Consider the following 25,924-nt stretch of genomic DNA (forward strand, 5'->3'; position numbering starts at 1 on the left):
ATGAGGAATACCAGGTACTCATTAACAATGATCATATTTAAAAAATAATAATAGTAAATATTGATTGACATGAAAAGATACTCAGGACTTTACTAAGTGAAGAAAGCAGATTACCAATCAGAGGTGAAGTCCCTGTCTGGTAAATATGCATTTGTTTATAAAATAAAAGAAAGCTTATGAACCCTCTTTAAAAAGAAAAGAACCGGAAACCTTTAACCTTTTAAAAGTAGAAGTTTGCAGGGTGCCTGGGTGTTTCAGTCGGTTAAGCGTCCGACTTTGGCTCAGGTCATGATCTCATGGTTCGTGGGTTCAAGCCCCTCATCGGGTTCTGTGCTGATGGCTCAGAGCCTGGAACCTGTTTCAGATTCTGTGTCTCCCTCTCTTTCTGCCCCTTCCCCACTCATGCTCTGTCTCTCTCTGTATCAAAAATAAAAACAGGGGTGCCTGGGTGGCTCAGTCGGTTAAGCGTCCGACTTTCGCTCAGGTCATGATCTCGCGGTTCGTGGGTTCGAGCCCCGCGTCGGGCTCTGTGCTGACTGCCGGCTCAGAGCCTGGAGCCTATTTCAGTCTGTGACTCCCTCTCTCTCTGACCCTCCCCTGCTCACGCTGTCTCTCTCTCTCTCTCCTAGAAATAAATTTTAAAAAAATTAAATAAAATAAAAATAAAAAATAAATAAATAAAAACACCTTAAAAGTAGAAGTTTGCTCCCAGTAAAGCACCTGCTAACTAAAAGACTGAGTGAATACATCTCTTGACTATTCATTCTAGACATTCAAGAAGATAAAAATTCTAGTGCTAATAAACTTGGTTATACACAGACCTTTTATAGAATGTAATTATTTCCTACACAGGAAACATTGCTTAATAAATACATACTACATCAATTAGAATTATAAAAGAATACTTACTGGGCAAATAAGGGATTCAATGCATTAGTTGATTTATAATACAATAAGCTTAGTAAAGCCTTTTTGTTCTTTTATTATATTTTTTGAGAGAGAGTGAAAATCTCAAGCAGGCTCCATGCTCACGGATCTTGACCCTGGGATCATGACCTGAGCCAAAATCAAGAGCCGAACACTCAACCAACTGAGCCACCCAAATGCAGCATCCTTTTTGTTCTTTTAAAATACATTAAGGTGGCACAACCAGTTAAGTGTCTGGCTTCGGCTCAAGTCATGATCTCACGGTTCATGGGTTTGAGCCCCGCATCGGGCTCTGTGCTGACAACTAGCTCAGAGCCTGGAGCCTGTTTCGGATTCTGTGTCTCCCTCTCTCTCTGACCCTCCCCTCCTCGCACTGTCGCTCTCAGAAATAAATAAAACATTTAAAAAAATTTAATAGGGGCGCCTGGGTGGCTTAGTCGGTTAAGCGTCCGACTTTCGCTTAGGTCATGATCTCGCGGTTCGTGGGTTCGAGCCCCGCGTCGGGCTCTGTGCTGACTGCCAGCTCAGAGCCTGGAGCCTGTTTCAGTCTGTGACTCCCTCTCTCTGACCCTCCCCTGTTCACGCTGTCTCTCTCTCTCTCTCCTAGAAATAAAACATAAAAAAAAAATTTTTAATAAAATACATTGCATCCCACTGTTCTGCTGCAAGGGAATTTTTTAAATGATTTCTAGCTATTTTTTCTAAAACCCAAAAACAAAAAATTTTAGTGCATTTTTTGCTTCTAGAGTGATGGATATCTGTTCTGACCTGTCCAGTGTCCCTTTCCTCAGTAATTCCACTTTTGGAGCATTATTCTGAAGTCTGAAAAACAAAAAGTTTGTGTCCAAAAGCATTCATCGTGGTATTATTTACACCGGTGAAAAATGGAACAGAATAGGCATGCTGCAATGGAAGAATTGGTTACACTGGTACATCCTTATTTCTACAAAGTCATTAAAAGTCTTATTTTCCTGGAACATTTAAGAGCACAGGAAAGTCATTGTGTTGGGTAGAGGAGGGAAAAGATACAAAAACTATCCTGTATAATGTATAATTCATACTCATTGAATTATACTATAAAATGGTGCATTTTGCTGTGTGTAAACTATACAGCAATAAAATAGGGAGGAAAGTTATCTTTTAGATAGTGTAAGGCTCAAATATAAACCAGGGCTTCTCAAACTTGTACTTACAAATCCGTTAAGGGTCTTGTTAGAAATCGCAGATTCTGATTCAGTAGGCCTGGAGTGGGGTCTGAAGTTGAATTACTAATAATTTCCCAAGTGATGTCAGTGCTGCTGTTTGGAGACTCTGCTTGGAAAAGCAAAGGTGTAAAGTACATACGGGTGCCCCTCCATGTGTGTGGTCCCTGGATCAGCAGGATTCGCATGACCAGAGAGCTTGTTAGAAATGCATGTTAGGCCCACTCCAGAACTGGGTGATTTAAAAGCACCTGTTTTAAGAAGCTCTCCAGTTAATTCTGATGCAGACTGAAGTTTGAGACCAATGCTATGCGCACTGAAAGGCCACCCGCCAGATGCAGCAAAATATCATCTGCTTTTCTTAGGATAATGAGATCGGGGCGATTTTTGTTTTCTTCTTTGCATCTTCCTGTATTACAAAAAGCTTTACATGGTTTTTTTTCCGGATGAAAATAACTATAATTTTTTAGGTTTTTAAAGTAATATCTGGGTTACAGTTCTTGATATGATGCTGAACTCGTTCCAGGCCAGGAATCGATCTCAGGTGTTTCACACCGATGGGGTGCACCATTCAAATCTGAGGAGGATGTCCACAAGCTGTGTTGAAAAACTGTGTGGCGGTTAATTGTAGGTGTCAACCTGACTGGGTTAAGGGGTGCCCAGATAGCCTGTGAAGTATTACGGGTGTGTCTCTTAGGGTGCCTCCAAGAACCAATTAGCATTTGAATCAGACTGACTAAAGATCGTCATTACCGATGCGGATGGGCACCATCCAATCTGATGAGAACTTAAATTGAACTACTGAGCTGGTGGGGGCAGACCTGGGGGAACTAGTTTCTCTGAATCCCCACCTCCGCAAAGAAAGTCAATAACGGGAGCAGATCTGTGAAAGTGAGGGTTAAATCCCCCTTTCTTGGTTGCAAGGCCACCTACGGGCAGAAAAACTACATTTCCCAGCCTTCCTTGCGGAAGGTCATCCTGGCCAATGATATGTGAGCAGTCGGTCACATGGCCGCTCCCGGGACTTTCTGAGTGAGCCGTTTTTGCGCAAATTTCTCCCACCCTAGTCTCTTCCTCCATCCGCTGCCTGGGATGAGGCGGAGGAGGGATGGTGGAGGACGAGGACCACACCGAGCGAGGGGGTTGGAAGGAGCCTGCACCCCTAAGGACTTTGGGGCACAGAGCTGCCCCGCCTCCCTGAACAGCCCACCGCCCTCCTCCTTTTGAATGAGACGGAAACCATCTTCTCTCTTGTTTAAACCACGACTTAGTAGCTGTGCTGTTACAGCCGAACCTAATCTTAAATAATTATAGAGCCAAAGGAGGAGGTAAGGCCTGATGGGGAAGCAGGTCCCCGTGGCTGATAAAACCGCAGAACCTGAGGGATCTATTGGGAACCCGTAGGCTGAGGGCGGGGAGGAGTAGAGAGAGGAGCGGGGACAACCTGTGAACAGAAGGTCGCCTGTCCGGAGGATTTTCAGGCCTGGAAAGAGTTTGAAGGGTCAGACACTGTGCAGCGGGGGGGTGGGGGGGGAGGGCGGGGGGTGATGCGACAGAGTAAACAAACCAGCGCAACCACGCCTCTGACGCCCGCACCTTTCCCATCCACGCCGAGGGGGAAGGTGAGGGAGGAATTTTACCATTAACCCGTTTTGGGCTTTTCATTTCTACTCAGGACTAGACATTCTGATTACCCATCTCACACCAAATCGGCCACTTAAGTGATCACAAGCTTTAGAGGAGACCAGAGTTAGCAAATGAGGTAGAGGGAGCGTTCGCATCGTCTTGGGGCAGAGATGATCCGCACTGTCCGCCACCCCCCCCCCCCCCCCCCCGCCCATCCACCCCCCCGCCCCCCGCATTCACCCACCCAGCAAATATTTTCTGAGCCTCTGCCACGTGCCAGGAACTGTTCTAGGTGCTGACACGGGACAGTGAACAAAGCACCTCGTAGAGCTTACATGCTAATGGAGGAGATGGGTGCTACTCGGGATACAATTTTTATATTACCAAGTATGTTATGTAGTGATCAGTGCAAAGGAAATAAAGCTGAGAAAGGGGATAAGAAGTAAAGGGTTAAATTCCCGTTAGGACGGCTTGGGAAGGCCTCACTAAAAGGCAACATTTCTGTAAAGACTAAAAAATGTTAGAGGGGTTGTGAGGCCTGGGTGACTCAGTGGTTGGGCATCTGACTCTTGATTTCAGCTCAGGTCATAATCTCACGGTTCGTGGATTCAAGCCCCAAGTCAGTGGAGCCTCCTTGGGATTCTCTCTTGTTCTCTCTCTCTCTCTATCTCTATCTCTCTCTGCCCCTCATGCGCACTCTCTTAAAATAAATAAATGAACTTTTAAAAAATGTTGGAGGGGCACGGGGAGAGAAAATACAGTCATGTGTTGATGATGTCACTTACTGGGTACAACCATGTAGTGCCTGCATATGTGTGTCCATGTGTGACAGAATGGGAATTGGCTCCACAGCCCCTACTGTGAGGGCTGAAGTATCTGGGACAGAGATTAAATATGAACCTGGGCAGGATGGGCCTCTCAGCCCAGCTCCAGATCTTAAGTATGGCCAAGATTGGGGCCATGTGTCATCAGCCCTGGGCAGCATCAGTGACACCTGCTCTCAGGCTGGACAGCGCTATCTGAGAAGGAGAACGGGCCCCAGAGATTGTACAGTCTCCTGATTCTGGCCTATGGCATCAGAGGCTGGGGACAGCACAATGTGACTATGCTACTGCCCCCCCTACCCCCCACCTCTGCCATTTTCCAGTCCCCAAAGGCAGACAGATCTGATGGGGTTTTTCCAGGCTGGGCCAGTGGCCTGACCCAGCAGGGGCCATGAGGACAGGGCAGGGACCATTCCTGGACAGTCAGGAGAGATGAGGTGTGTCCCTGAGCCCCCATGGCTGGAGCTGGGGGGTCGGGGGTCGGGAAGCAGCTTTGCCAGGAGCAGGCAGAGGTCAGGGTTGGGAAGGTCAGCCATGCCCCCACCCCACATCCTGTTTTTGGAATGTGGGGCCCCAGCATGTGCTTTCCTTTGGACTTTGTCCAAGGCAGTGTCTCCCCGCCCAGGCCCACTCCCAAGGGAACCCTGCATGACAGTGGGGAGGGTTCCCCAGCACAACCATCATTAACCTAGGGTTTTTCCAGGCTGGGCTGCGCCCCGGAGCCAGTGTAGGTAAAGGGCACATTTCCCACCCTCCCTGAAATCAGGCCAGGGGGTCCCTGTCAACACATGGAAATTTATACAGGCCCCCATGGCTGAAGGGGAAAGGAAATGTCTTTGAGGAGGAGATTCTTGGCCTCCCCACTCAGAGAGGGGCAGGCATGGTCCACGTCCGGTGTGTGGGCCAACCAGACCCAACCAAAGCCTTGGGGATTGTCAGGCCCCAGAACACCCGGGAAGCCCAGCCAGGCTACAGAGAGAACAGTTCCGTGAGGGGCTTGAGCACGTGGGCTCCCAATCTGTCAAACCAGGCATGAGATGGGGACTGGCTACTTGCTGTGTGGGCAAGTGGCTTAGACCCTCCGCGTCTCAGCTTCCCTCCTGCCAGGGTCGTCAAGAGGATTTAATGAGCTGATCTGTGTGATGGGCTCAGCGCAGGGCCTGGTCCAGAGCAGGGGCACAGGTGGGGAAGGGGAATGATGTGCTTGGGGGGGAGGGGGCAGATTCCTAGAAAGGCTTAGAGGGGACAAACAAAATGTCTCAACCTAGGGTGTCCCCTCCTCGGCCACTCAGGTCACCATGAGTCATCCTAACTCTTCCCCTAAGGGACAGCTTCTCTCCTTACACCCAGAGCTGTAGAATGTGATTCAGAGCCTTATGAGGGCAGAGAAGTCCTTCTATTTATTTTTCACATTATAAAATAACATGCTTATCAGAATCAATCTGGAAATTATAGAAAAGCAGGAAGAAAACAAAAGCTTTTTTTAAAACTACCAACGCCAAACACTTGATGCCTTAATGGTTTCCATAGGGGGGGTTCTTCCCTGGGCACAGGTTTTCTTTGTTCTCCATAATATGGTTGGGACCTTAGCATTAAGACATAGAGCTGGAAGGAAACTTGGGGGTCAGATGGCCTCGCCTCCTCAGTTGACAAGCCAGGAGACTGGGCCCAGAAGAGCTCAGTGACTTGTCTAAGGCCAGTAGTGACAGAGCTGGAACCAGACCTACTAAGTGTCTGGAGCCCCCAACGCCAGCACCAAACCCCCCTCCAGCCCTGAAGCCTGCCTTCGAAGGTGACAGTCAGTTGATAGTGGATCTAGGCCTTACAGTTTGGGGGAGTCTGTTCCATGGGCTTCCATAAAGCCCCCTGCCCTCAAAAGGGAGGTTAACCCCCTCCCCCGTTTCCAGGAGGAGACACAGTGGGTGGGATGGGGGGAGGGTGGGTAAGAGATAGAAAGGGAGGGCTGGCAAAGCCCAGCAAGGGGCATGGCCCTGTGTCTGTCCCCAAGGGTGGAGCCAACCAACAGGGCCACCCTGTCCCTTTAAGAGAAGGGGGAGAGCAAGCCCCTCTCTGCCATTCTCTCCTGTCATCCATCCTGGCCAAAGCCAAAAGGGAAAATGAAAGCGGGTCCAGGAGAGTAACAGGTCCCAGCCATCTCCCAGGACCCGTCCCTCAGCTCTAACACCTCAGCTCCAGCCACAGGGTGAGTGTGGGGTCAGGCGAGGGTCTGGGGGCACTGGGAATCTTTGGGGCCTGTGTGAATGTGTCGGGGAGGGTCTCAGGAAATGTGGGAGGCTGGAAGAAGAGGGACACCAGGGAGGAGATGGGAAAGGGCTGGACCCGTATTCCTGCCGCTCCGGGGTAGGATGGCAGGGGCCCCTAGAACAAGGGATAATGACAGAGTTATGAACGTGGGGGGGAACTTTCATGTCCACCAACCCCGCATTCGGAGAGGAGTTCCCTGCAGTAAGAAAGGCAGGAGAAATGATGGGCAGAGAAGGAAAGCGGTGAGCTCCCGCCGGGTCTGCTGGCTCCCACCTCTCCCAGGTTAGGCTGGGTCTGGACTCCCAGATTGGAGGCACCACAGTGGCCCATGGAAAGCATCCTTGGGCTCGCAAGGGCACGGCTGGGCTTCTGCTTCTACAATACAGTCGGTCTGGCCCCGATGATGTCAAGTTCAGTCCCTGCGGATCTAGACTCTAGAGGAGCATGGGGTCCAACCAAGCAGGCCCCATGGGGGTCTGGCTAGAGCACCAGGGTGGTGCTCCTCCCCAGCACCTGTTGGCCCCAAGGAGAAGGGCACCCACAGTTGAGAATCTCCTAACCCCTCCTGCCCCCGCCCCCTTGCTTGACTCCCTCGTTCCCACAAAATCCCGGCTAAACCCAGGCCTAACTGAGCCCCTGCCTCACCCCAAGTTAGAGGAGAGCTAGCTAACCTCTCCCCGTGGGCTGGGGCGGGGGGGGGCGCAGAAAGGGGGCGCCGATCCGCGCTGACGCCCGCCCCCGCGCCCCCCAGCGCCATGGGGGAGTGGGCGTTCCTGGGCTCCCTGCTGGACGCCGTGCAGTTGCAGTCGCCGCTCGTGGGCCGCCTGTGGCTGGTGGTCATGCTGATCTTCCGCATCCTGGTGCTGGCCACGGTGGGCGGCGCCGTGTTCGAGGACGAGCAGGAGGAGTTCGTGTGCAACACGCTGCAGCCGGGCTGCCGCCAGACCTGCTACGACCGCGCCTTTCCGGTCTCCCACTACCGCTTCTGGCTCTTCCACATCCTGCTGCTCTCGGCGCCCCCCGTGCTCTTCGTCATCTACTCGGTGCACCGCGCCGGCAAGGGGGCCGACGGCGCGGACGCGGGGCCGGGGCCGCCCCCGCGCCGCCGCTGCTACCTGCTGAGCGTGGCGCTGCGCCTGCTGGCCGAGCTGGCCTTCCTGGCGGCCCAGGCGCTGCTCTACGGCTTCCGCGTGGCCCCGCACTTCGCGTGCGCCGGCCCGCCGTGCCCGCACACCGTGGACTGCTTCGTGAGCCGGCCCACCGAGAAGACCGTCTTCGTGCTCTTCTACTTCGCCGTGGGGCTGCTCTCGGCGCTGCTCAGCGTGGCCGAGCTGGGCCACCTGCTCTGGAAGGGCGGTCCGCGCGCCGGACGCGGTCGCCAGGCGGCAGAGCGCGACGGCAGCCGCCACCGCGCGCGCCAGGAGGCGCAGCAGCTGCTCCCGCCGCCGCCGCCGCCGCCGCCGCCGCCGCCGGCCCCGCCCTCCGGGCGCCCGCGCCCCGACCCCTGCGGCCCCCCTGCCTACCCGCACCTGGCGCCGGCCAGCGACAGCGAGGGCGGCAGCGGCCGCAGCAAGGCGTCCCTCGCCACGGTCCGCCGGGACCTGGCCATCTAGAGGCGGCCAGCAGGTGCTTCCCCGAGAACTGTCCCCGGGACCCTGTCCTGCAGGGTCCCCAGCACTTCCTGGGTGCTCTGGGTGGAGTGGGGCGCGTAGATGGAACTGTGGCAGGTCCTTGCTGCCCTGATCCAGGTGGCAGGGAAGGAGGCCTGGGGCTGAGAGAACGTGCAGGAGAGGAGGGCACAGCAGAGCCGAAGGGGAGGTTCAGGTGGTGCCCAGAAAAAACCCTTGTGCTACCAGCATGCCGACGGCCTCTCCTCGTTCAGACTGAGCCGTGCCTCTGTGTGGGCTCCCTGTGTGGGAGCACACACGTACACATAGGTGTGGCAGGAGCCGTGTGCACGCATGCGCATGTAAAACCTGTGTGAGCTCTGTGTGTGTGCGCATAGGTGCATGTGAACCGTGTGTGTACATCCTACGCGGGCTCTCTGTGTGTGCGTCCGTGTGCGCCCTGCAGGCCTGTGTCTGTGCAGGCGTCTGTATGCCCTGGGTGAGCCGCGTGTGCGTATGTGAGAGACAGAGCGAGATCTCTGATATGTACCGCGTGGGTGGTCAGGATCTGGTGCCAGCAGCAGCCACAATGGCTCCCTCCCTACCTGCAGGGGCGTTGCAGGAGGTCCCCCCTCTTGACGGAGCCCACAGAGGGAGGAGCCAGGCGCCCCTTCACACTGGGCAGGCCTCAGTGTGGTAGGGCTTGTGGACACCATCCACACTTGACCTTGCTGCCCAGGCAGGTGGCCAAGCCCTCCCTTTGATGGAGATAGAGTAGGGGTGAGGGGTAGGGTCAGAGAGCAGGACTCTTTTCTAGATTGGCCCCCTCACCCTGCCGCTGTCCCTCCCCCTCCCCCCCCCCAGTCCATAAACACGGCCAAGTCCTTCTGTCCTCAAAGCCGCGCTGACATGTGCCCCTGGCCCTGCATTTCCCTGTAGCCACCCCCTTCTTCCCTCCTCGGAGAACATAAAGAGCTACCTACACGGCTGCCTCTTGTCCCCCTCCGTCTCTTCTCCACCCCCATGTGTCTTCCTCCCTCGCCAGCCCTGTGGGGCTGCTCTCCGCAAGATCACTCAGGCCCTAAGTGACATCCAGGGGCCACCATCTGACTGCACCCTGAGCTTTGTCCAACCCCCCTGGGCAGGCTTGCCTCCACCCACTCTGCCCGATTTTCTCTGCGTCCCTGGCCCTTCCCTCCTTGGCCTCCTTTCCTTGTGCTCTTCTTCCTGGACTCCCCTGCCTGCGCTGCGCACAGGAGCCGGAGGGGTCTTTCTAAATAGTCTTCCTGCTTAGTCCCCCCAGGGGCTCCCTGTCATCAGGGTAAGTCCAGCACCTACGTGAGGCTTCTGGTCTTGCCCCGCCCGGCCCTGCTTCAGCCCCGCTGCACGGGCTTCCTAACCATGCCGTGTTCTCTTCCTACCAAACACAGCGACCAGTTTCCTTCCCGGAGGTTGGCACATGCTGTTTCTCTGCCTGGAGCAGCCCCTCTCTGCAGCGCCCCCTCCCCACCCTAGCTAATACCTACCTGCCTTTTGGTCTCATTTGGAAATAAACAGATACTTTCTCTAACAGCCCCCACCCCCAAGTCAGAGCTAGATGACCCAAGGCACCCATACTTCCCCAGGCAGAGCACTTCTGCTGGATGGCATTACTCGCTCCTCCACGATGGCCCCAGAGTAGGTGCTTAGTAAAATACGTGTTGCTAAGGAACCGAAGGTGTCCCAGAGGCCCAAGCACGTATCCTTGTTCACGGTGTGCAATTCTCTCTCTGATGTTGATGAATTAGGTGTGCAAAGCGTGGATCTACAACAAACTCAAAGGCGGATATACAGCTATTCTCCAGATGTATTCATTCAAGAAATATTTGTTCGGCACATACTATGTGCCAGGCAATGTTCGAGATCAGCACCGTTCAATAGAAATACGATGTGAGCCACATGTGTGATTTCAGATATTCTATTAGCCACATTAAAAAGTAAAAGGAGGGGCACCTGGGTGGCTCAGTCGGTTTAGCGTCTGACTTCGGCTCAGGCCATGATTTCACGGTTTGTAGGTTCGAGCCCCGCATCAGGCTCTGTGCTGACAGCTAGCTCAGAGCCTGGAGCCTGTTTCGGATTCTGTGTCTCCCTCTCTCTCTGACCCTCTCCCGCACAGTCTCTTTCTCTCAGAAATAAATAAAAAACATTAAAAGTTTTTTTAAAAAGTAAACACATGAAATTAATTTTAATAATATATTTTCTTTAACCCAGGATATCCAAAATATTATTTCAACACATCATTGATATAAAAAAGTATTAAGGAGATATTTTATATTCTTTTTTTTTTATGCACTAAGTCTTTGAAATCGGGTGTATATTTTATGCTCGGAGCACATCTCAATTTGGACCAGCCACATTTCTAGACACAGTCACCACATATGGCCAGTGCTGCTGTATTGAACAGAGCAGATCCAGATGTTGGGCTCCAGTGGTGAACAAAATCTGCCCTCGAGGGGCTTACAAAGCAGGCAATAAATATAGTATACACTGCCAGGTATCTCTCAGAGTAAGCGCATAAAGTGACTGTCCCTCAGGAGTGACACTGGAACAGAATGTAGGAAAGAGCTAGCCATGAAGCTGGCTCTGGAAGAGCATTCCTGGTGGAGGAGCTGGCAAGTGCAAAGGCCCTGTGGCAGGAATATGCTGGGGTGTTTGAGGCCAGCAAGGAGGCCACTGTGGCTGGAGCGGAATGAGGGATGGAAGGAGGGGTCACCAGCACCTCAAATGCATCCCAACTGTCTTAGTTCCCTTCTCAGTGCTGGTATCTCCATCCCCCCGGGCCCCCTCCATCCACTATTGCAGAAGCCTATCTTCCGCCCACCTCCCATGTCCTGTCAATCACCTGGTCCCGCCCATTTTACCACAGAAGCATTTCCTCCCTTTATCCACTCTTATCCTTTCGGGGGCTGCCCAGGGTCAGCCCTGTCACCAGAGGCCAGAATCACTCCCACAGCTTCTGCTCTGCTCCCTGCAATTCCAGTCCAAACGGCTCACTGACTGGCTTGAAATCCTTCACTCCCAACATGCTCTCGATCAAGTCCAGCTCCTGCACCAGCCCTAGCCTGAGCCCATCCCAGCCTCTCCAATTCACTTCTTCCAGCATTCCACCCCAAATGGTTAAAGCACAGAGCTGGTGACAGTTTCTGATCACATGAAGCCATTTATCACCTCTGTGTCCCAGCTGGCTAACTCTTCCCCTTACCCCTTACCCTGGGAAGGAACACCTCTTCCAGGAAGCCTTCTGAAGTTTGCCCCAGGCCTGATTAAATGCCCTGTGCTCCCGTAGGCCCAAGATTTAGTCACCATCTTAGCCAGCTTGCACCCCAGTCACCATTCTTTGGTCAGTCTCCCCTGCCAGTGCAGAGCACATGTCAGACAACACCGGTCAGACCCCATGGTGGGGTTCCCAGCTGGGAGCAGTTTCCCCCTGCCAGGGGACATTTGGCAATGTCTGCAGACATATAAGGACAGCTCCTCATGACAAAGAATCCCTGGGCCCAAAATGTCACTTGTGCCGTGGTTGAACTATGAGTCACTGAGGGCAACCTCCAGCCCCAGCGTCAAAGGTACAACTCCCAGGGAACATTTTGTAAATGTGGGGGCACCACTACAGTTGTCAAAATGAAGGCAGTCTGTTGGCGTTTGGTAGGGGGGGCTGGAAATCCCAAGATGCCCTCCTACAACACACGTGGAGGCACCCGGCTGCCTCAGGTAGAGCAGGTGACTCTTGATTTTGGGTTTGCTTTATGTTCTTTTATTTTTGAGAGAAAGCTTGCACGTGTGTGCAAGTCAGGGAGGGGTAGAGAGGGTAGAGAGCGAGGTAGAGAGAGAGAGTGAGAGCAGGAGAGTTGAAGAGAGATCTGCGCTGACAGCAGAGAACCCAGGGCAGGGCTTAAACTCACAAACCTCGAGATCGTGACTTGAGCCAAAGTCAGATGCTCAACCGAGCCACCCAGGCACCCCTGATTTCAGGGTTGTGACTTCGAGGTTGTGACTTGGAGCCTCAAGTTCAGTGTAGAGATTACTTTTAAAAAAGAGAGCATGGGGGCGCCTGGGTGGCTTAGTCGGTTAAGCGTCCGACTTTCGCTTGGGTCATGATCTCACGGTTCGTGGGTTCAAGCCCCGCGTCGGGCTCTGTGCTGACTGCCAGCTCAGAGCCTGGAGCCTGTTTCAGTCTGTGACTCCCTCTCTCTCTGACCCTCCCCTGCTCACGCTGTCTCTCTCTCTCTCTCCTAGAAATAAATAAAAAATGTTAAAAAAAAAAAACATTTAAAAAAAAGAGAGAGCATGGGTGGCTCAGTCGGTTAAGCGTCCGACTGCGGCTCAGGTCATGATCTCACGGTTTGTGGGCTTGAGCCCCGCGTCGGGCTTTGTGCTGACAGCCAGCTCAGAGCCTGGAGCCTGTTTCAGATTCTGTGTCTCCCTCTTTCTGTGACCCTCCCCGCTCACGCTGCCTCTCTCTCTCAGAAATAAAACATTTTTTTAAAATGTAAAAAAAAAAAAAAAGAGAGAGAGAGAGAAAAGAAATTTCACACACATGGCTTTAGAATGTCCCAGTGGATGGTCACATCGTGAAAAGCCTCTCCATAACTACCTGAGCCCAAAACCTGATTCTGTTTCACAAGTAAAACAGGGTTTTGTGGTTGTGGTTTTTTGTTTGTTTTTGCATGGTTTTATTATACAGTGGCAGCTTTTATTTCAACATTCACTCCTACTCCGTAAGTTTCCTGTGCTTCTTGGGGCGCCTGGGTGGCTCAGTTAAGCATCCGACTTTGGCTCAGGTCATCATCTCATGGTTTGTGAACTGGAGCCCCACATCAGGTGAGCTCAAGCTGTTTCAGGCTCCTCGTTGACAGTGTAGAGCCTGTGTGGGATTCTCTCTCTCTCTGTCTCTCCCTTCCCCCGCCTTCTCTGCCCTTCGTGGGATTCTCTCTCTCTGCCCCTCCCTCATTCATACCCTCTCTCTCTCAAAAAAAAAAAAAAAAGTTTACCAGGCTTCTTCTACAGAAGCCATTCTACAGAATTCTACAGAACCATCTGACTTCTTTTAACTCCCAATATATTAATTAAAAGTAGAAGCAATCAGGGGCGTCTGTGTGGTTCAGTCCGTTAAGCGTCAGACTGGCTCAGGTCACGATCTCACAGGTAATGAGTTCAAGCCCCGCCTCCGGCTCTGCACTGGCACCGCGGATCCTGCTTGGGATTCTGTCTTCCGCTCTCTCTGTCCTTCCCCCGCTTGTTCTCTATCTCTGTCTCAAAACAAATAAAAGTAAACTTTATAGAAGAAAAAAAGTAGAAGCAATCATAGGACAATGTCCTATCTGCCAGGCAATTGTTTCCAAGCATTAACATACTGAAATGTTAGAAAATAGTTGCTGGAGGAAGAGAGCCCTTGCCTCCGCGTGCACGCTGACCGCCCAGACGGCCGGATACGTGAGGAGCTGTCGCCACCTGGTGGTTGAAGTAGAAATGGCAGGCAGACCCCACGGAAGGAACGCTTCCTGCCCAGGAATCTCTTCCTGCCCAGGCGCCCCGCTAACCCAACCCCAGACACAGCCTCCACTGCCACCTCTCTGGAACCCTTAGACCTCAGTGCTCTACGCTTCTTCGGGGGCATCAAGACTCCAGGAAAGACCTCTGGCTGAGAGGTGGGCGCCTTGAGTACTGGTCCCCCCATCTGCCGTGAATTCGCTTTGATCCTGGACAAGGGCACTGCTCTCTCTGGGCCTTGATGTGTGGAGTGTGAAGGGTGGAAATTGGTCTCTGATGACGCTACGGGCCTGCCACACTTGACCCTCTCCACCAGGAGCATTCAGGGCCTCCTGCCTACAGAGTGACTAGGCGTAGGTGGGGGAAGGCAGGACAGTCCTTGAACGTACAAGGATGGATGGACTGGTTTTCTAAGCTTCCATCCCAATCTGTGTTCTTGTCAGCTTTCCAGGAGCTCCTGACCCAAATGCCCCTGCCAACTGCCACCTCTGAAGGTCAAGTGCAAATTAGAGCTCCTCTGCCACTTAGGGACCCTCAGACTCAACCTCTGGCTTCCAGGGGCTCAGGACTCTCTGCAGCCAGGAGCTGGCTTCCTCCTTCAGACTGAGATTCCCAAAGAGCTGGGGCTGGCTTCCTCCCTCAGACTGGGGACTCCCTGAAGGTGGGAGCAGCTACTTCTCTGCCCTCCCCACCCTCAGACTGGAGCTCCCTGACACAGGCTGTGTAGACCCCTAGACAGAGGGCTTCCCAAGGGCTGGCCCATCTTGTTCCACCAAAGACCCCAACACAACAAGGCAGGCTCTGAAGGCAGCTTGGCCCCCAACGCTCAGACCTAGCCCCCAGCCCCAGCCCCCTGCCCACACACCAGGAGAAGGCAGCGAGGCAGTGAGACTCGGAGGCATGTGTAGAATAAATATAACTTTATTCTTTATCCAGTAGATCTCAGTGGAAAGTCCAACAGTAACAGGTGCACCAGCGGGCTCTGGGGGGATGAGACCCCAACCCCGGGGCAAGGAGGGCAGGGCAGAACCAGCTCCCCCAGCCTGGGGGTGCAGGGGGTGAGGGGAGGGGATCCCCTGGAGGCCCGTCCTGCGGGGCAAGGAGGGGTCATGGGTATGGGGTGGGGGTGGGGCAGGCCAGGGAAACGGAGGAACTCAGGCCAAGTGTGTCTGTCCACCCATTTGTTGGTTGTGTGTGTAGGTGTGTGGGTGTGGGTGAACGTGTGTGTGTGTCTGGGGGCGCTGTGGGCAGTGCTGGTGGCTGTGAGGCTGGGGGACAGGGGCCGCTTGAACCCCTTGGCCAGCCCCTTCACAGTGGGGGGGGGGGCTGGAGGGCTTCGATGACGTGAGCCCTAGGGGGAGGCAGCTCTGCCAAGGCCACAGGGCTGAGACACACACATGTGGATGTTCTGAGGACCCCCCGCCTTGCTTTGCCCCTGCCCCGTCTCTCCTGGTGAGCCCCCTCCTTCTAGGGGCTGCAGGAAACTGTCCACGCCCAGTGGTTAGGCGGGGGGGGGGGGGGGGGGGGTAGGGAAAGAGACCTTGGAAAGTTAGTACTTCACAGTTTTAAAGAGAAAACTGAGGAGGAAAAAAGGCTGGGGAGGAGGGCTAGGGGGTGCGGGGACATGGAGAGCGAGTGGGAGCCCCTTCCGAGCCGCTCCCCTCTCCCAGGACCCACCCCCCTCCAGCTCCGGATCCAGCTCCCCCCAATACACAGCACAGATTCCTTCAGTATAAATGTGCTTAAAATGAAAATTCTTATTAAAAAAATCAAAACCAAAAAAAAATTAAAATAAAAACAAAACCAGCGAGAATTAATACCTGGGGGTTGGTATGGCAGGGTATGTACAGGGGGAACCCCCCACCCCTGGCCCACCCCCTGTCACCAACCGAGGCAGGGGGGGGTTTCCCGACCGGGGGGCAATGGCTTGCGGATTCTGAGTATGGGAGAGCCAGATCCTGGCTTTTGCTGGTGATGAAGATGTGGCAAGGGGGGCAGAGGGCTGTCTTGATGAACACCAGGCCCCCAGGCTCCATCCTGAGGCCCAGGCCCAGGGGTCCTCACTCAGTTCACGACCTTGCCCTTGACGTCAGCCCAGGCTGCAGGAGCAGCCAGTCCATCTGCACCCGGGCCTCCATCTGAAGAGTCGCCACCTCCTCCCTCCTGTCCCCCAGGAAAGGGAGGACAGCTGGGGGAGGGGGGCAGGGCTGGTGGGGGTCACATGGTTGGTAGAAAGGCAGAGAAAAGCCAGGGCGTGGGGTGAGGGCTGTGTCCACGGGGTATGGGCGGTCACGGGGAGTGGGCGGCCGGGCTGCTTCTGTTTGAGCTGGGGCTGAGGCTGGGGCTACAGCTGCCAGGGGCGGGGGCCAGGCCGCCCCCATCCCGCCCCCCGCCCCCCGGCTGTCCGCTCAGAGTGTCCAGGCCCTCGGAGTTCTCCAGCATTTCCTGGATGAGAGGTGGCATGGAGCCCGGGATCTCCATCTTCAGCGTGATCACCCGTTCAGCCCCTGTGGGAAAGGAGGAGCAGAGGTCAGTACTGGGCCCCTGGCCCCAGGCCCCATAAAGCTCTGGGAGGGAGGGCACAGGTGTGGGAGGCCTGGTACTACCAGTATCAGCATCCACTGTGGACTGAACTCAGGGCTCAGCTCTCTGACATAAGCCAGCCCTCCTAGGCCCCCAGGTCTAGGGGCAGCAGTATTTCCAAACTCATGCTCTGGGGTCGGACTGCCTGGGGTGGACGCTGGGCACCTTTCCTAGATGCTGAGTGTTTTGGATTCTCCTACTGACACCTCAAAACAACTCTGTAAACACCATCAATTATCCCCCAGGGAAACTGAGGCTCAGAGCCGGTTAAGTGACCTGCTCAAGACACACATCCACAGGGTCTGGCTGCAGAGCTATGCCCTCAACCACCACACAGAGGTGACACTGCCACCTTAGAGCTCACAGCCAGGTCACCTGGGCACGGTGAAGTCCGGGTGAGTGGGGCATCGTCCTGGGCCCAAAGACGTGGCGTGCTGGCTCACAAGTGGGGGGCTGGACTCTGGGCATGGGCAATGGGTCCCGGGCCAGGTGTCGGGGTCCAGCCCCGGCAGACACACAGGGCATCCTTCCAGGTGCAGGAGCCTCACCCTTAGCACTGATGCTCCGCAGGTCCGTGATCTTCATCAGCATCTTGGGGAACATGTGAGGGCGGCTGGGCCTCCGTTTCCGCACATAGACCTTCAGCGCCTCCAGCAGCGGCTCCTGAAGCATGTCCACCCTGTCTGGCTGCTCCAGGTCCTGCCGGTCTGAGGAACCAGATGCCCCCTTGAGCTGCTGCCTCAGAGACGCAAGGCACACAGCTGCGCTCCCAGCCTTGGCCACGGGAGGGCGCACTCGCGCAGGCCACAGGCTAAGGATCTCTGCTCCTGAGACCTCCCCCTGCAGGGCAGTGGATGGGGCCTGTGTGCTGTGAGAAAGGCCCCAAGAGGCTCTTACATGTGAGCGGAGAACTGGGGTGGGGCTTGTCCAGGGCCCTCTCTGACAACCCAATTTACAGGGATGGGCCCTCCGGAACACAGGCAGTGGCAACCTCAGCAGAAAGCGGCGGCCCAGGTGGGTCTCACTCCCTCCCATCATGGACCCCAGCACAGTATGTCAAACTCCTAACAAAATAATAACAGCAGCCAACATTTACTGGGCCTTACTGTAGGCACACTCTGCCTTACTTATTACCCTCTTAATCCCCCCATCAACTTTATGAGGTGGAGACCATTACTGCCCCATTTTAAAGAAATAGGGCCTCAGTGAAGTTCAAAACAACTGCTCAAGGTCACAAGCTGGCCAGGATTTGAACCTGAGTGGTCTGACCTTTAAGCCTTCACTCCTAAGTCCCCTAGAAGGAGCACGGCCCACAAACAGGGAACCAGAGTTCAGGTCTCCACCGCCACCCCCTTGCTGCGTGGCCGTAGACCAAACTCTGCCCCCTCTGGGTTCTCGGTCTGCCGCTCTGAGAGGGGCCTGACAGAGGCCAAGGTCCCTTTCTGATCTGACCCTAGGCTTCTCCCTGGAAGAGACTCTGGGGGCCGCCCCACCACCCCGGTCCTGCCCCCTGCAGCCCCGTGCTCCCTGCCCACCTCCACAGATGAGACAGATGGCACTGAGAAGACCAGTCTCAGCATCATCCATCTCCAGGGGCAGCAGCTGGTTGGCGAAGGCGAAGACCAGGTCCGTGAGGGGGCCGAAGCCGGCATTGTGCATCTGGGTCCGGTTCAGGGTCAGACCATCTGAGAAGGTCATTGTGTCCTGCTCGGGTGTGTACCGCGTGCAGATCCGCAGGATCTGGGTGCAGAGGATGCACGGGTTCAAGGACTTGACCCCCATCCCTCCAGCACTTCCAGTACTAGCATCCCCCACAGGATCACCTGGCAGGTGGCCAAACCAGTGCTGTCGGATAGAACCTTCTAGAACCTGCAATGACCAAAATGTCCTAGGTCTGCACTATGGAAGCAGTAGCCACCAGCCACAATGTAGCCATTGGGCACTTGAAATGTGGCTAGTGCGACTGAGGAACTATGTTTAATCTTAATTAAACGTAAAGAGCCACACACAGCGAGTGGCTACTGTATGGGACAGTGCAGACCTAGATCACGTGGTCTCCATCCATGAAGAGAATTTAGAAGGAAACTAGAATTTTCAGGAGGCAAAGACCACAGCAGGTTCGCGTCTACAGTTCCCGGGACTGGGTTCACAACACAATTCCATAAATGTGTATCAGCTTCAACCATTTCACACCCTGATCCAGGTTTGAAACTCCTGCATCTGAGGCATAGGGACAGGAGATTACCCAGAGATGCCACACTCTGCCCCTCCTACCCACCCCTACCAGGAAGCTGCAAGCCTGGTCACCTCCCAGGTTCTCCTACCCTGGAAGTGGCCAAGAGGGGACAGGTGAGCTGAGCCCATCAGGGAGGGGATGGAGGCGAGTCCCTCCAGCCTTGGCTTTGACAGTCCCCATCACACACATCCTGCCTCCAGCCCCGCCACCCTCTGCCCCACTAAATGCCGTGTAGTCTCGTGAACCCAGCTGGTCTCACACCCCCTTGGGCCTTTCACACCCCGTTCCTAAGTGAGAGCCCTCTCACATCCCCCTTCTACACAGCTCGAGATGCCCCCTCCTCCAGGACGCCTTCCCCGGGACCCTGACTCTTGCTCCCAAGAGGGAAGGGACAGCCCTCCCCCATCTCTAGCCAGCACTCAGCACAGTTTTATAACTTCTGTTTACGTATCTGCTGCCTCCACCCACAGAAGGTTCTCAAAACAGGGGCTGGTGTGTTCATCTCTGTTCCTGACACTCAGCTCGAGGCCTGGCCACACAGGGGTCCTGAATCTTTATTAGAATGAAGATGTGGGCAGATGGGTGGTGGGGTGAAAGTTCCAGTGGAAAGATGGGGTGGGCGTGGACGGATGCAAGTATAGGTGAATTGGTGAAGCATGGGCACATCAAGGTGCTGAGCAGCTCAGTGGACAGGTGGACGCGTTGGGGAAAGGAAGGGTGGACACTGGGTGGTGGGCATTTGGATAGATGGATTCCAAATGTGTGTTTGGGAGGGCAGTTATTTGAGTGGAAGGACCTTCTCCAAGGTCTCGGGGGCGGTGCCCGGGTGGGCAGGGTGCAGACCCTCACCAGGATGTCCAGGCAGGCAGCCTTGAGGAGGGTGATCTGGTCGGCAATGGTGAGGGTGGTAAAGCCGGGCAGCTGCTTGGCGAACTCCACAGTCTTAATGATGCACTTGGTGGAGAGTTCACTGAACTTGTCCCAGAGGTCAATGTCCAGAGAAACACGTTGCTCTGAGCTGTTGTTCTGGGAGGGACGGGGGACAGTGAGGGCCTTCTCCTCATGTACCCCTTTCTCAGCCTGGCTCCGCTGCCCCCACAGGCCTGCCCTCCACCCACTTCACTTCCTGAGAGCCCCTGGATCAAGACTCAGCAGGAGGAAGGAGAAGTGGGGAAGGGAGGACATGGAGGCCCAGGCAGGGGTGGGGAGGGGTGAGATGGGCCCCGTGGCACTGGGTGCATCCCACCCTGCCAGGGCGGGGGAAACCATACCGTAGTGTATTTGCCCAGCTGGCAGAGGGCAGGGAAGGTTTCCTGGTGCGCTTTGCGCACCTTCTCGATGAGCTCCCCCACCTCAGGCGTCAGCGTGTAGCTCTCAGAGCACTCGGGCTTGGGTGCCTCCTTCTTCTTCTTGTTCCTGTCGTTCCTCACAGCTGTGGAGGACAGAGGCTGGGGTTACAGCAGGTGCGGGCGGTGGCCATCCCTGCCTGAGCTCCTCCCACCAGACAGAGCCGCTGGCTGCCACAGAAGCCACCCAGCCAGGCCTGGCGCACGCACACGGGAGCACACACACGGGAGCGCACTTGTGACCATGCACATACGAGTACACATGCAGGTCAGGTGTTGGCACACAGCCCACCCCTCCACGCCCACCACCCACATGGCAACTCCTGCCCCAGCACGTGACCACAGCGCACACACCCCTCGGCCAGCCCGTGTCCCCACCCCGTGTACTCCCACGCAGCCACACCACCCGCCACTCCAGGGGTGCAAGGTGTCCAGGGCTGAAAGCAAGTGTGCGGCCGGTCCCAGCTCCGTGCTCTGCCTCCCCCGCCCCCTACTCCCTCTGCTTCCAGGAAGGACTGGTTCCTGCCTCCGCTGGCCCCCAGCCCCCCTGGCAGCAGTCTCCCTGGGGGTCCCTGGGGCTGGCTCTGAGCAGCTCCCCAGCCTGAAAGTGGGGGCCGGGCAGGAGAATCTCTCAGCCCATTAGCCAGGGGAGCTGACAAATCACCAGGGGCGCTGAGCCGCACACACCACTCGGCTTTAAAGAAGCGATGGGGTCGTTACCAGCCGATTATCCCAGACACACAATCACTCACAAGGCCAGTGGTGGCGGCTGCTGACGCTGGAGGAAGAGAGGGTGGGGGTGGGGGGCCCAGGGAGGGGGCAGCGGGTGGGGGTGGGGGGAGCTGGCATAATTTGGAGATCACTCATGTCGATTCTGCAAATTCAATAAAGTGCAAGGGAGAGGAGGGAGAGGGAGAGGGAGAGTGGGGGGGGATAATTTGGGAAGAGAAAATTGCAGCTGTGACAAGACGTTTATCATTCGGAAGCTTTAATTCTATTGAAATGGCAGCTGCTCAGCTCCGGGGCACAGAGCAGCCGGAGAGGAGAAGGAGGGAGGGAAAGGGGGAGCTGGTGATGGGAGGGAGAGGGGGTCCCCACCCTGGTCCTTCTGCGCTGAAAAGCTCTGGGAGCTGGGAGTGGAAGGCGGCAGAAGCAGTGGGAGGTGGCCGCAGGGCCCTGAAGGGAAGGGTCCCGGGCTGTCACCCACTCTACAGCGTAGAGCCGCCACTTCCTGGGTGCCAGACCATGCGTCCTCTGCCTCCCTTGGCAAGAGGTGGCAGGAAGCTGGCAGGGCCCCTCTGCTCCTATCTGGGGCTCCTCGTGTCCCCTCCCCACTTCCTCCTTCCACTGCCCTCCCCACAAAGGGCTCGGGGGTCCCGCAGCCCCCTCCCCCACCCCATCCCCCAAGGCTCAGGCTCCATGGCAACGGCCACGCAGACAAGGAGGCGTCTGTCAGCGTCATTTATCTCTGACATCATCAATCACCGGTCACCACGGCAACACCCATGATTCAACACAAGAGGGTCTCCCTGTCCAGCCCTCCCTCCCTCCCTCCCTCCACTGCGCCTCAGCTGAGCCCAAACTGGAAACCCCCATTCCTCTGGGACCTGAGAAGTCCCAGTGCTCTTTTCCAACTCTAGGTCCCAGGCTTCACCAGACAATGGCTCCCTGTGCCAGCCACGCACCCCCCACACACACACAACAGACAAACACCAGCCGGCACCCTTCAGTGCAAGCCCTCCCCTAAGGTGCATGATCCAGAGGCCGCTGGGTATGCCTGAGCCCCACCCCAAAGCTAAGCAGGGCCTGGAAGCACACCTGCACGCACGCGTGTGCGAGGACACACGGCCACCCGCATGCGAGCGAGAATGGCTGCCCACACGCAGACACACAGCTGGCTAGATGCACAGACAGACAGACGGGTCCCTGCAGCTGTACACAAACCGTCCTCAAGCACGAGCCCGCACACCCCACCACCGACCACCATGCGCTCCCGTCCACACACACACAATCCACCCGCCCCTAGTCCCATGGCCTCTCCGGAGCACATCAGGCCCTGCCTGGCGCGGCGCCGGCTCCGGCACTGGGGCACTCACACTCCTTGGACATGCCCACTTCAAAGCACTTCTGCAGCCGGCAGTACTGGCAGCGGTTCCGGGTCACCTTGTTGATGATGCAGTTCTTGTCCCGGTGGCACGTGTACACCATGTTCTTCTGGATGCTGCGTCGGAAGAAGCCCTGGGTATGGAAGAAAAGGAGTCAGGTCAGCCGCACCCTCAGTGGGAGCGGTGCAGGCCTGTGGCCCCGGCCTTGGGGGCCGAGGGGCACGCGCCGCCTGCTGCCCCAAGCCTTTGGGGGCATGCCCGACAAGGTGAAGAAAACAGTCCAACAAGGACACCCCCAGAAGAACCCCCAGTGCCCGCCTCAACACCGCAGGTGGACAGTGGTCTTCCACACACCTGGCTTCCTCCCTCCCGGGGAGGAGGACCTCAGGGCTGCTGGTGCATCAGGATAAGGGGCAGAGGGGACTAGATGGAGGAAGGCAGGGCTCTGGAACCCAAGCCCCACGCTCAGAGTACAGGGAAAGAGGCCACAGAGGGACATACGCAGGCCAGCCAGAGAGGTGGAGATGCACACGTGATCAGGAGTGAGGCAGCAAGACACACGGCCACCGACCAGGCAGATGTCCGTGACCACAGGCAGACCTGGGCAGGTCAGGGGCTGCACACACAGGCTGACCAGAGACAAGCGACCAGGGACAAACTGGGAACAGCCAGACAGGACAGGCAGGGACACACATCCAAAGCCTTGTGCTTTGCCCTTCTCTCTGCCCCACACTCCACGCTGAGGGGCAGCCCAGTGCCTCAAAGCCTCAAAGCTGTGCAGCTTCTGAGCCCCGATCTCTGGGGAAGGAGCCAATACAGACGCTCAGGCACTAGGGAGAGGGGAAGAGCCATGCCCACAGCCGCCGGAAAGGTGGCAGCCACATCTGCACCCTGGGGCCTAGCGTGGGTGCGGGGAAATCCAGTCAGACCCCGGGGAGCCCACAGCCTGGGCACCTGAAAGAGAGGCCAAGGCAGGGCGCTTGCTCCGAGCTGCCTTCTGCCAGGCTGCCATGGTGAGGTTCAGGCAGGGCCACTGGGGGCAAGCCTCCTGGGTCCCTCGCCAAGACCCAGTTGGCAGCCAGCTCACTATGGCAACCTGGGTGGCAGCAGAGGGAGCGCACGCCCTGCTGGCTAGAGGATGGAGACGGAGAGGGGCTCAGGCAGAGGGGGGACCTCTGCTTTTGGGGGTTCCTGATCATCCGTGGGAAGTTTCTAATGCAGTCTTCCCTTCCTCCAAGGATCTGCCACCTTCTGCCCAGAAGGAAGCAAGGGCGGCAGTTTCAGAGACATCTCCTCACCCCCCACCGCCCCCAGCATACTCCAGGACGAGGCAATGGGGACATCCCACTTATCCAATCAGGACTGCTCTTCCCAGCGACCCCCTCAACTCACCTTACAGCCCTCACAGGCGCTGACCCCATAGTGGTAGCCTGAGGATTTGTCTTGACAGACAAAGCAAGGCTTGTAGATGCGGGGTAGGGGGGGCGGCGAGGGAGGACTGGGCACTATCTCTTCGGAACTGCTGCTCTGGGTCTCAATGGCTAGAGAGAGAAGAGGGGAGGGGCAGTTAGAGACCCAGGTCACCATCCCTAATACCATACCCACCCTGCCTCTCCCAGCCTTCACCGCTGCTCCCTGGGCTCTCACTGTGGGGCAGGGACAGTCTCAGGAAAGCTGGGACTTCTCAGCCAGACTTGGAGAATGAGGCTGCCAATGACGCTTCCGGCTTCCCATCACTCCTGCCTACTCCCCCAGCACCCCACCTTCAAAACCAGAAAGATCAGGGGATAAACCATCAGATTTGTATGCAGACGGAGCTACACTTGAGGTTTGGGGGTCAGAGTCGGCCTGGCTCTCAAGCCCTGACCCCATCTCCCCCAAGTTAGGAAGGAGTTAAGGTCTGATGAGGAGGGAAGGAAGAGGACACAAGCTGGGGGCAGAGGAAACTGGGGTCAACAGGATATTCAAAGCGGCCACTCCCCCACCCCCTCTGCTTCCGTTCCCCCCCCTCTCCACCCCTCAGCCAGCAGCCACAGCCCCTCCTCCAACTAAACAATCCCCTGGCCAGGGACCCAAGGCAGGGTGTGCAAAGAGGAGTCGCCCATGTCAGAGCAGAGCAGAGCAGAGCAGGTAGGGATTCCCCTGAGATAAGCAGGGGGACCCCTGGAGGCAGGGAGAAGAGTCCTTCTGGGCCCCGGAAGCCCACTGCTCCAAGGTGCCCCCTGTCTAGGGGGGAAGCAGCATGACAAAAGGGGATCTGTTCTTATCAATGCTCTGTCTGTCTGCCCTCAATACTATGTCCGGGTTACTACCCTCCTCCCCCCTCCGGTTATTCAGCCTCAGGAGGGCAAGTGGGGTGGGGGTGGGGGGAGGGGTGGGGGGTGACCCAGCCAACAAGGGCAGCCCCCACTAGCCAAATCCTCCCCAGTGCCTGGCCCCCTGCCCATCACCCCAGGCAGAACAGAGCTGAGCTGGGTGGGGGCTGTCTCTGCCCAAAGCCTGAGCAGCTTGGGGGTGGTATCACGCTGGATGAGAGCTGTGACCTGAGGCAATCCCAGATTCCCAAGGTGCCACCCGGCATCCCCCAGAGGCCTTTGCAGAGTCTACTTGTCCAGCGCCAAGGAAGGGCATGGATGCCTCCCTGAGTAGGTAGATCCCGGTCTCCTCCCACAACCCAGAATCCTATCTAGTCTCATCCCAAACTCCAGCACACAAGGTTCTGGAATTCAAAGGAACTCAGAGCAGCTTCCGGTCCAAGCACCTTACGGCAATGAATCACAGGGGCCCCAAAGTCCAGGCACAGAGAAAAGCAGTAGCTGGACACTGGGGGCTGGCTGCATACGAACCCCCCTTACCTGCAGACACACCAGGAGCTGCCAGGCCGCTGATGACCGGGAACCAGGCCAACAACCTTGGCAGGGCTTTCCTGGCTCTTTGCAGGGCCTGGGCACCACTTCCCGGGTCAGCCTGGCTGACCAGCACTGCTGTGGTCCCGTGCCCTGTCCCTGCCCAGAGGCCAGCCTGCAGCAAAGGAACAGTGGATGCCCACACCTCCACCAATCCACAGCCTCGTCACTGACCTGCCCTGGCCCTCTGCTTCTCACCCCAACACTGAACTGCCCTGGCCTGGCTTTCCCCCCACCTCACCCTCCCAGAGGCCAGACAAGCAAATCAGACAGGCGAGAGGCCTGAGAACAGCTGCTGGGGGGGGGGGGGGTTGGGGGGCCTGGGTGAGGCCAGGAGGCAAAGGGGTGAGTGACAAAGGAGCTCTTTGTTGTGCTAACTTTTTCCAAGACGTAAAAGGAGTAACAATAGACAATCCAGACTGGTGGGGGGGGGGGGTCAAGGACAAGGGGGTGTGGGGGGACCATGGCCTAGAATCCCAGCTTGCTTTCCAACAAGCAGAGGATGAGGGCACCAATCTCCCCTCCCCTGCCCTCTGCATCCACCCTTTGCCCTGGGCCCACCTCTCCAAGGCCCACCTCTAAAATGGACCAGACAGGAGAGGGAGAAAGGACAGATGGAGCTTTGGGGTACAGACTGGGACAGAGGGAGGGGAGGGCATGGGGAGACACACAGGATACCATGATGAGAGACAGCCAGCCAGGGACTGACTAAAGGGGAAAAGACCCAAAGAAATTTGGACCTAAGGCAAAGTCCAGAGGGTGTTTATA

General features: G+C 56.2%; 2 protein-coding genes across 8 annotated transcripts in view; one reads left to right on the top strand and one right to left on the bottom strand.

Moving 5' to 3' along the window:
* The first annotated feature begins 7,441 nt into the window (after positions 1-7,441).
* GJD3 (gap junction protein delta 3) lies at positions 7,442-10,436 on the top strand. The gene has a single exon (XM_039227885.1). It carries the CDS (start codon positions 7,600-7,602, stop codon positions 8,455-8,457), a length of 858 nt encoding a protein of 285 aa, XP_039083816.1. The 5' UTR covers positions 7,442-7,599; the 3' UTR covers positions 8,458-10,436.
* Positions 10,437-15,717: 5,281 nt separating this feature from the next.
* The window catches only part of RARA (retinoic acid receptor alpha), a 43,505-nt gene continuing 33,298 nt past the window's right edge, over positions 15,718-25,924 (bottom strand). For 6 of the 7 annotated variants that reach the window (XM_039227708.1, XM_039227709.1, XM_039227707.1 and 3 more), the window contains 7 exons: positions 23,643-23,791; positions 22,242-22,383; positions 20,071-20,231; positions 19,649-19,825; positions 18,099-18,303; positions 17,112-17,270; positions 16,270-16,487 (listed from right to left, as the gene is read on the bottom strand). In XM_039227708.1, coding sequence (XP_039083639.1) covers positions 16,270-16,487; positions 17,112-17,270; positions 18,099-18,303; positions 19,649-19,825; positions 20,071-20,231; positions 22,242-22,383; positions 23,643-23,791 — 1,211 coding nt within the window. Of the gene's footprint in view, positions 16,488-17,111; positions 17,271-18,098; positions 18,304-19,648; positions 19,826-20,070; positions 20,232-22,241; positions 22,384-23,642; positions 23,792-25,924 lie in introns of all 7 variants that reach the window. The other variant, XM_039227711.1, reaches the window with a different exon arrangement.

The sequence above is a fragment of the Hyaena hyaena genome, unplaced genomic scaffold, assembly GCF_003009895.1.
Source record: "Hyaena hyaena isolate Hyena2069 unplaced genomic scaffold, ASM300989v1 scaffold_29, whole genome shotgun sequence".
Lineage (NCBI taxonomy): Eukaryota > Metazoa > Chordata > Mammalia > Carnivora > Hyaenidae > Hyaena > Hyaena hyaena.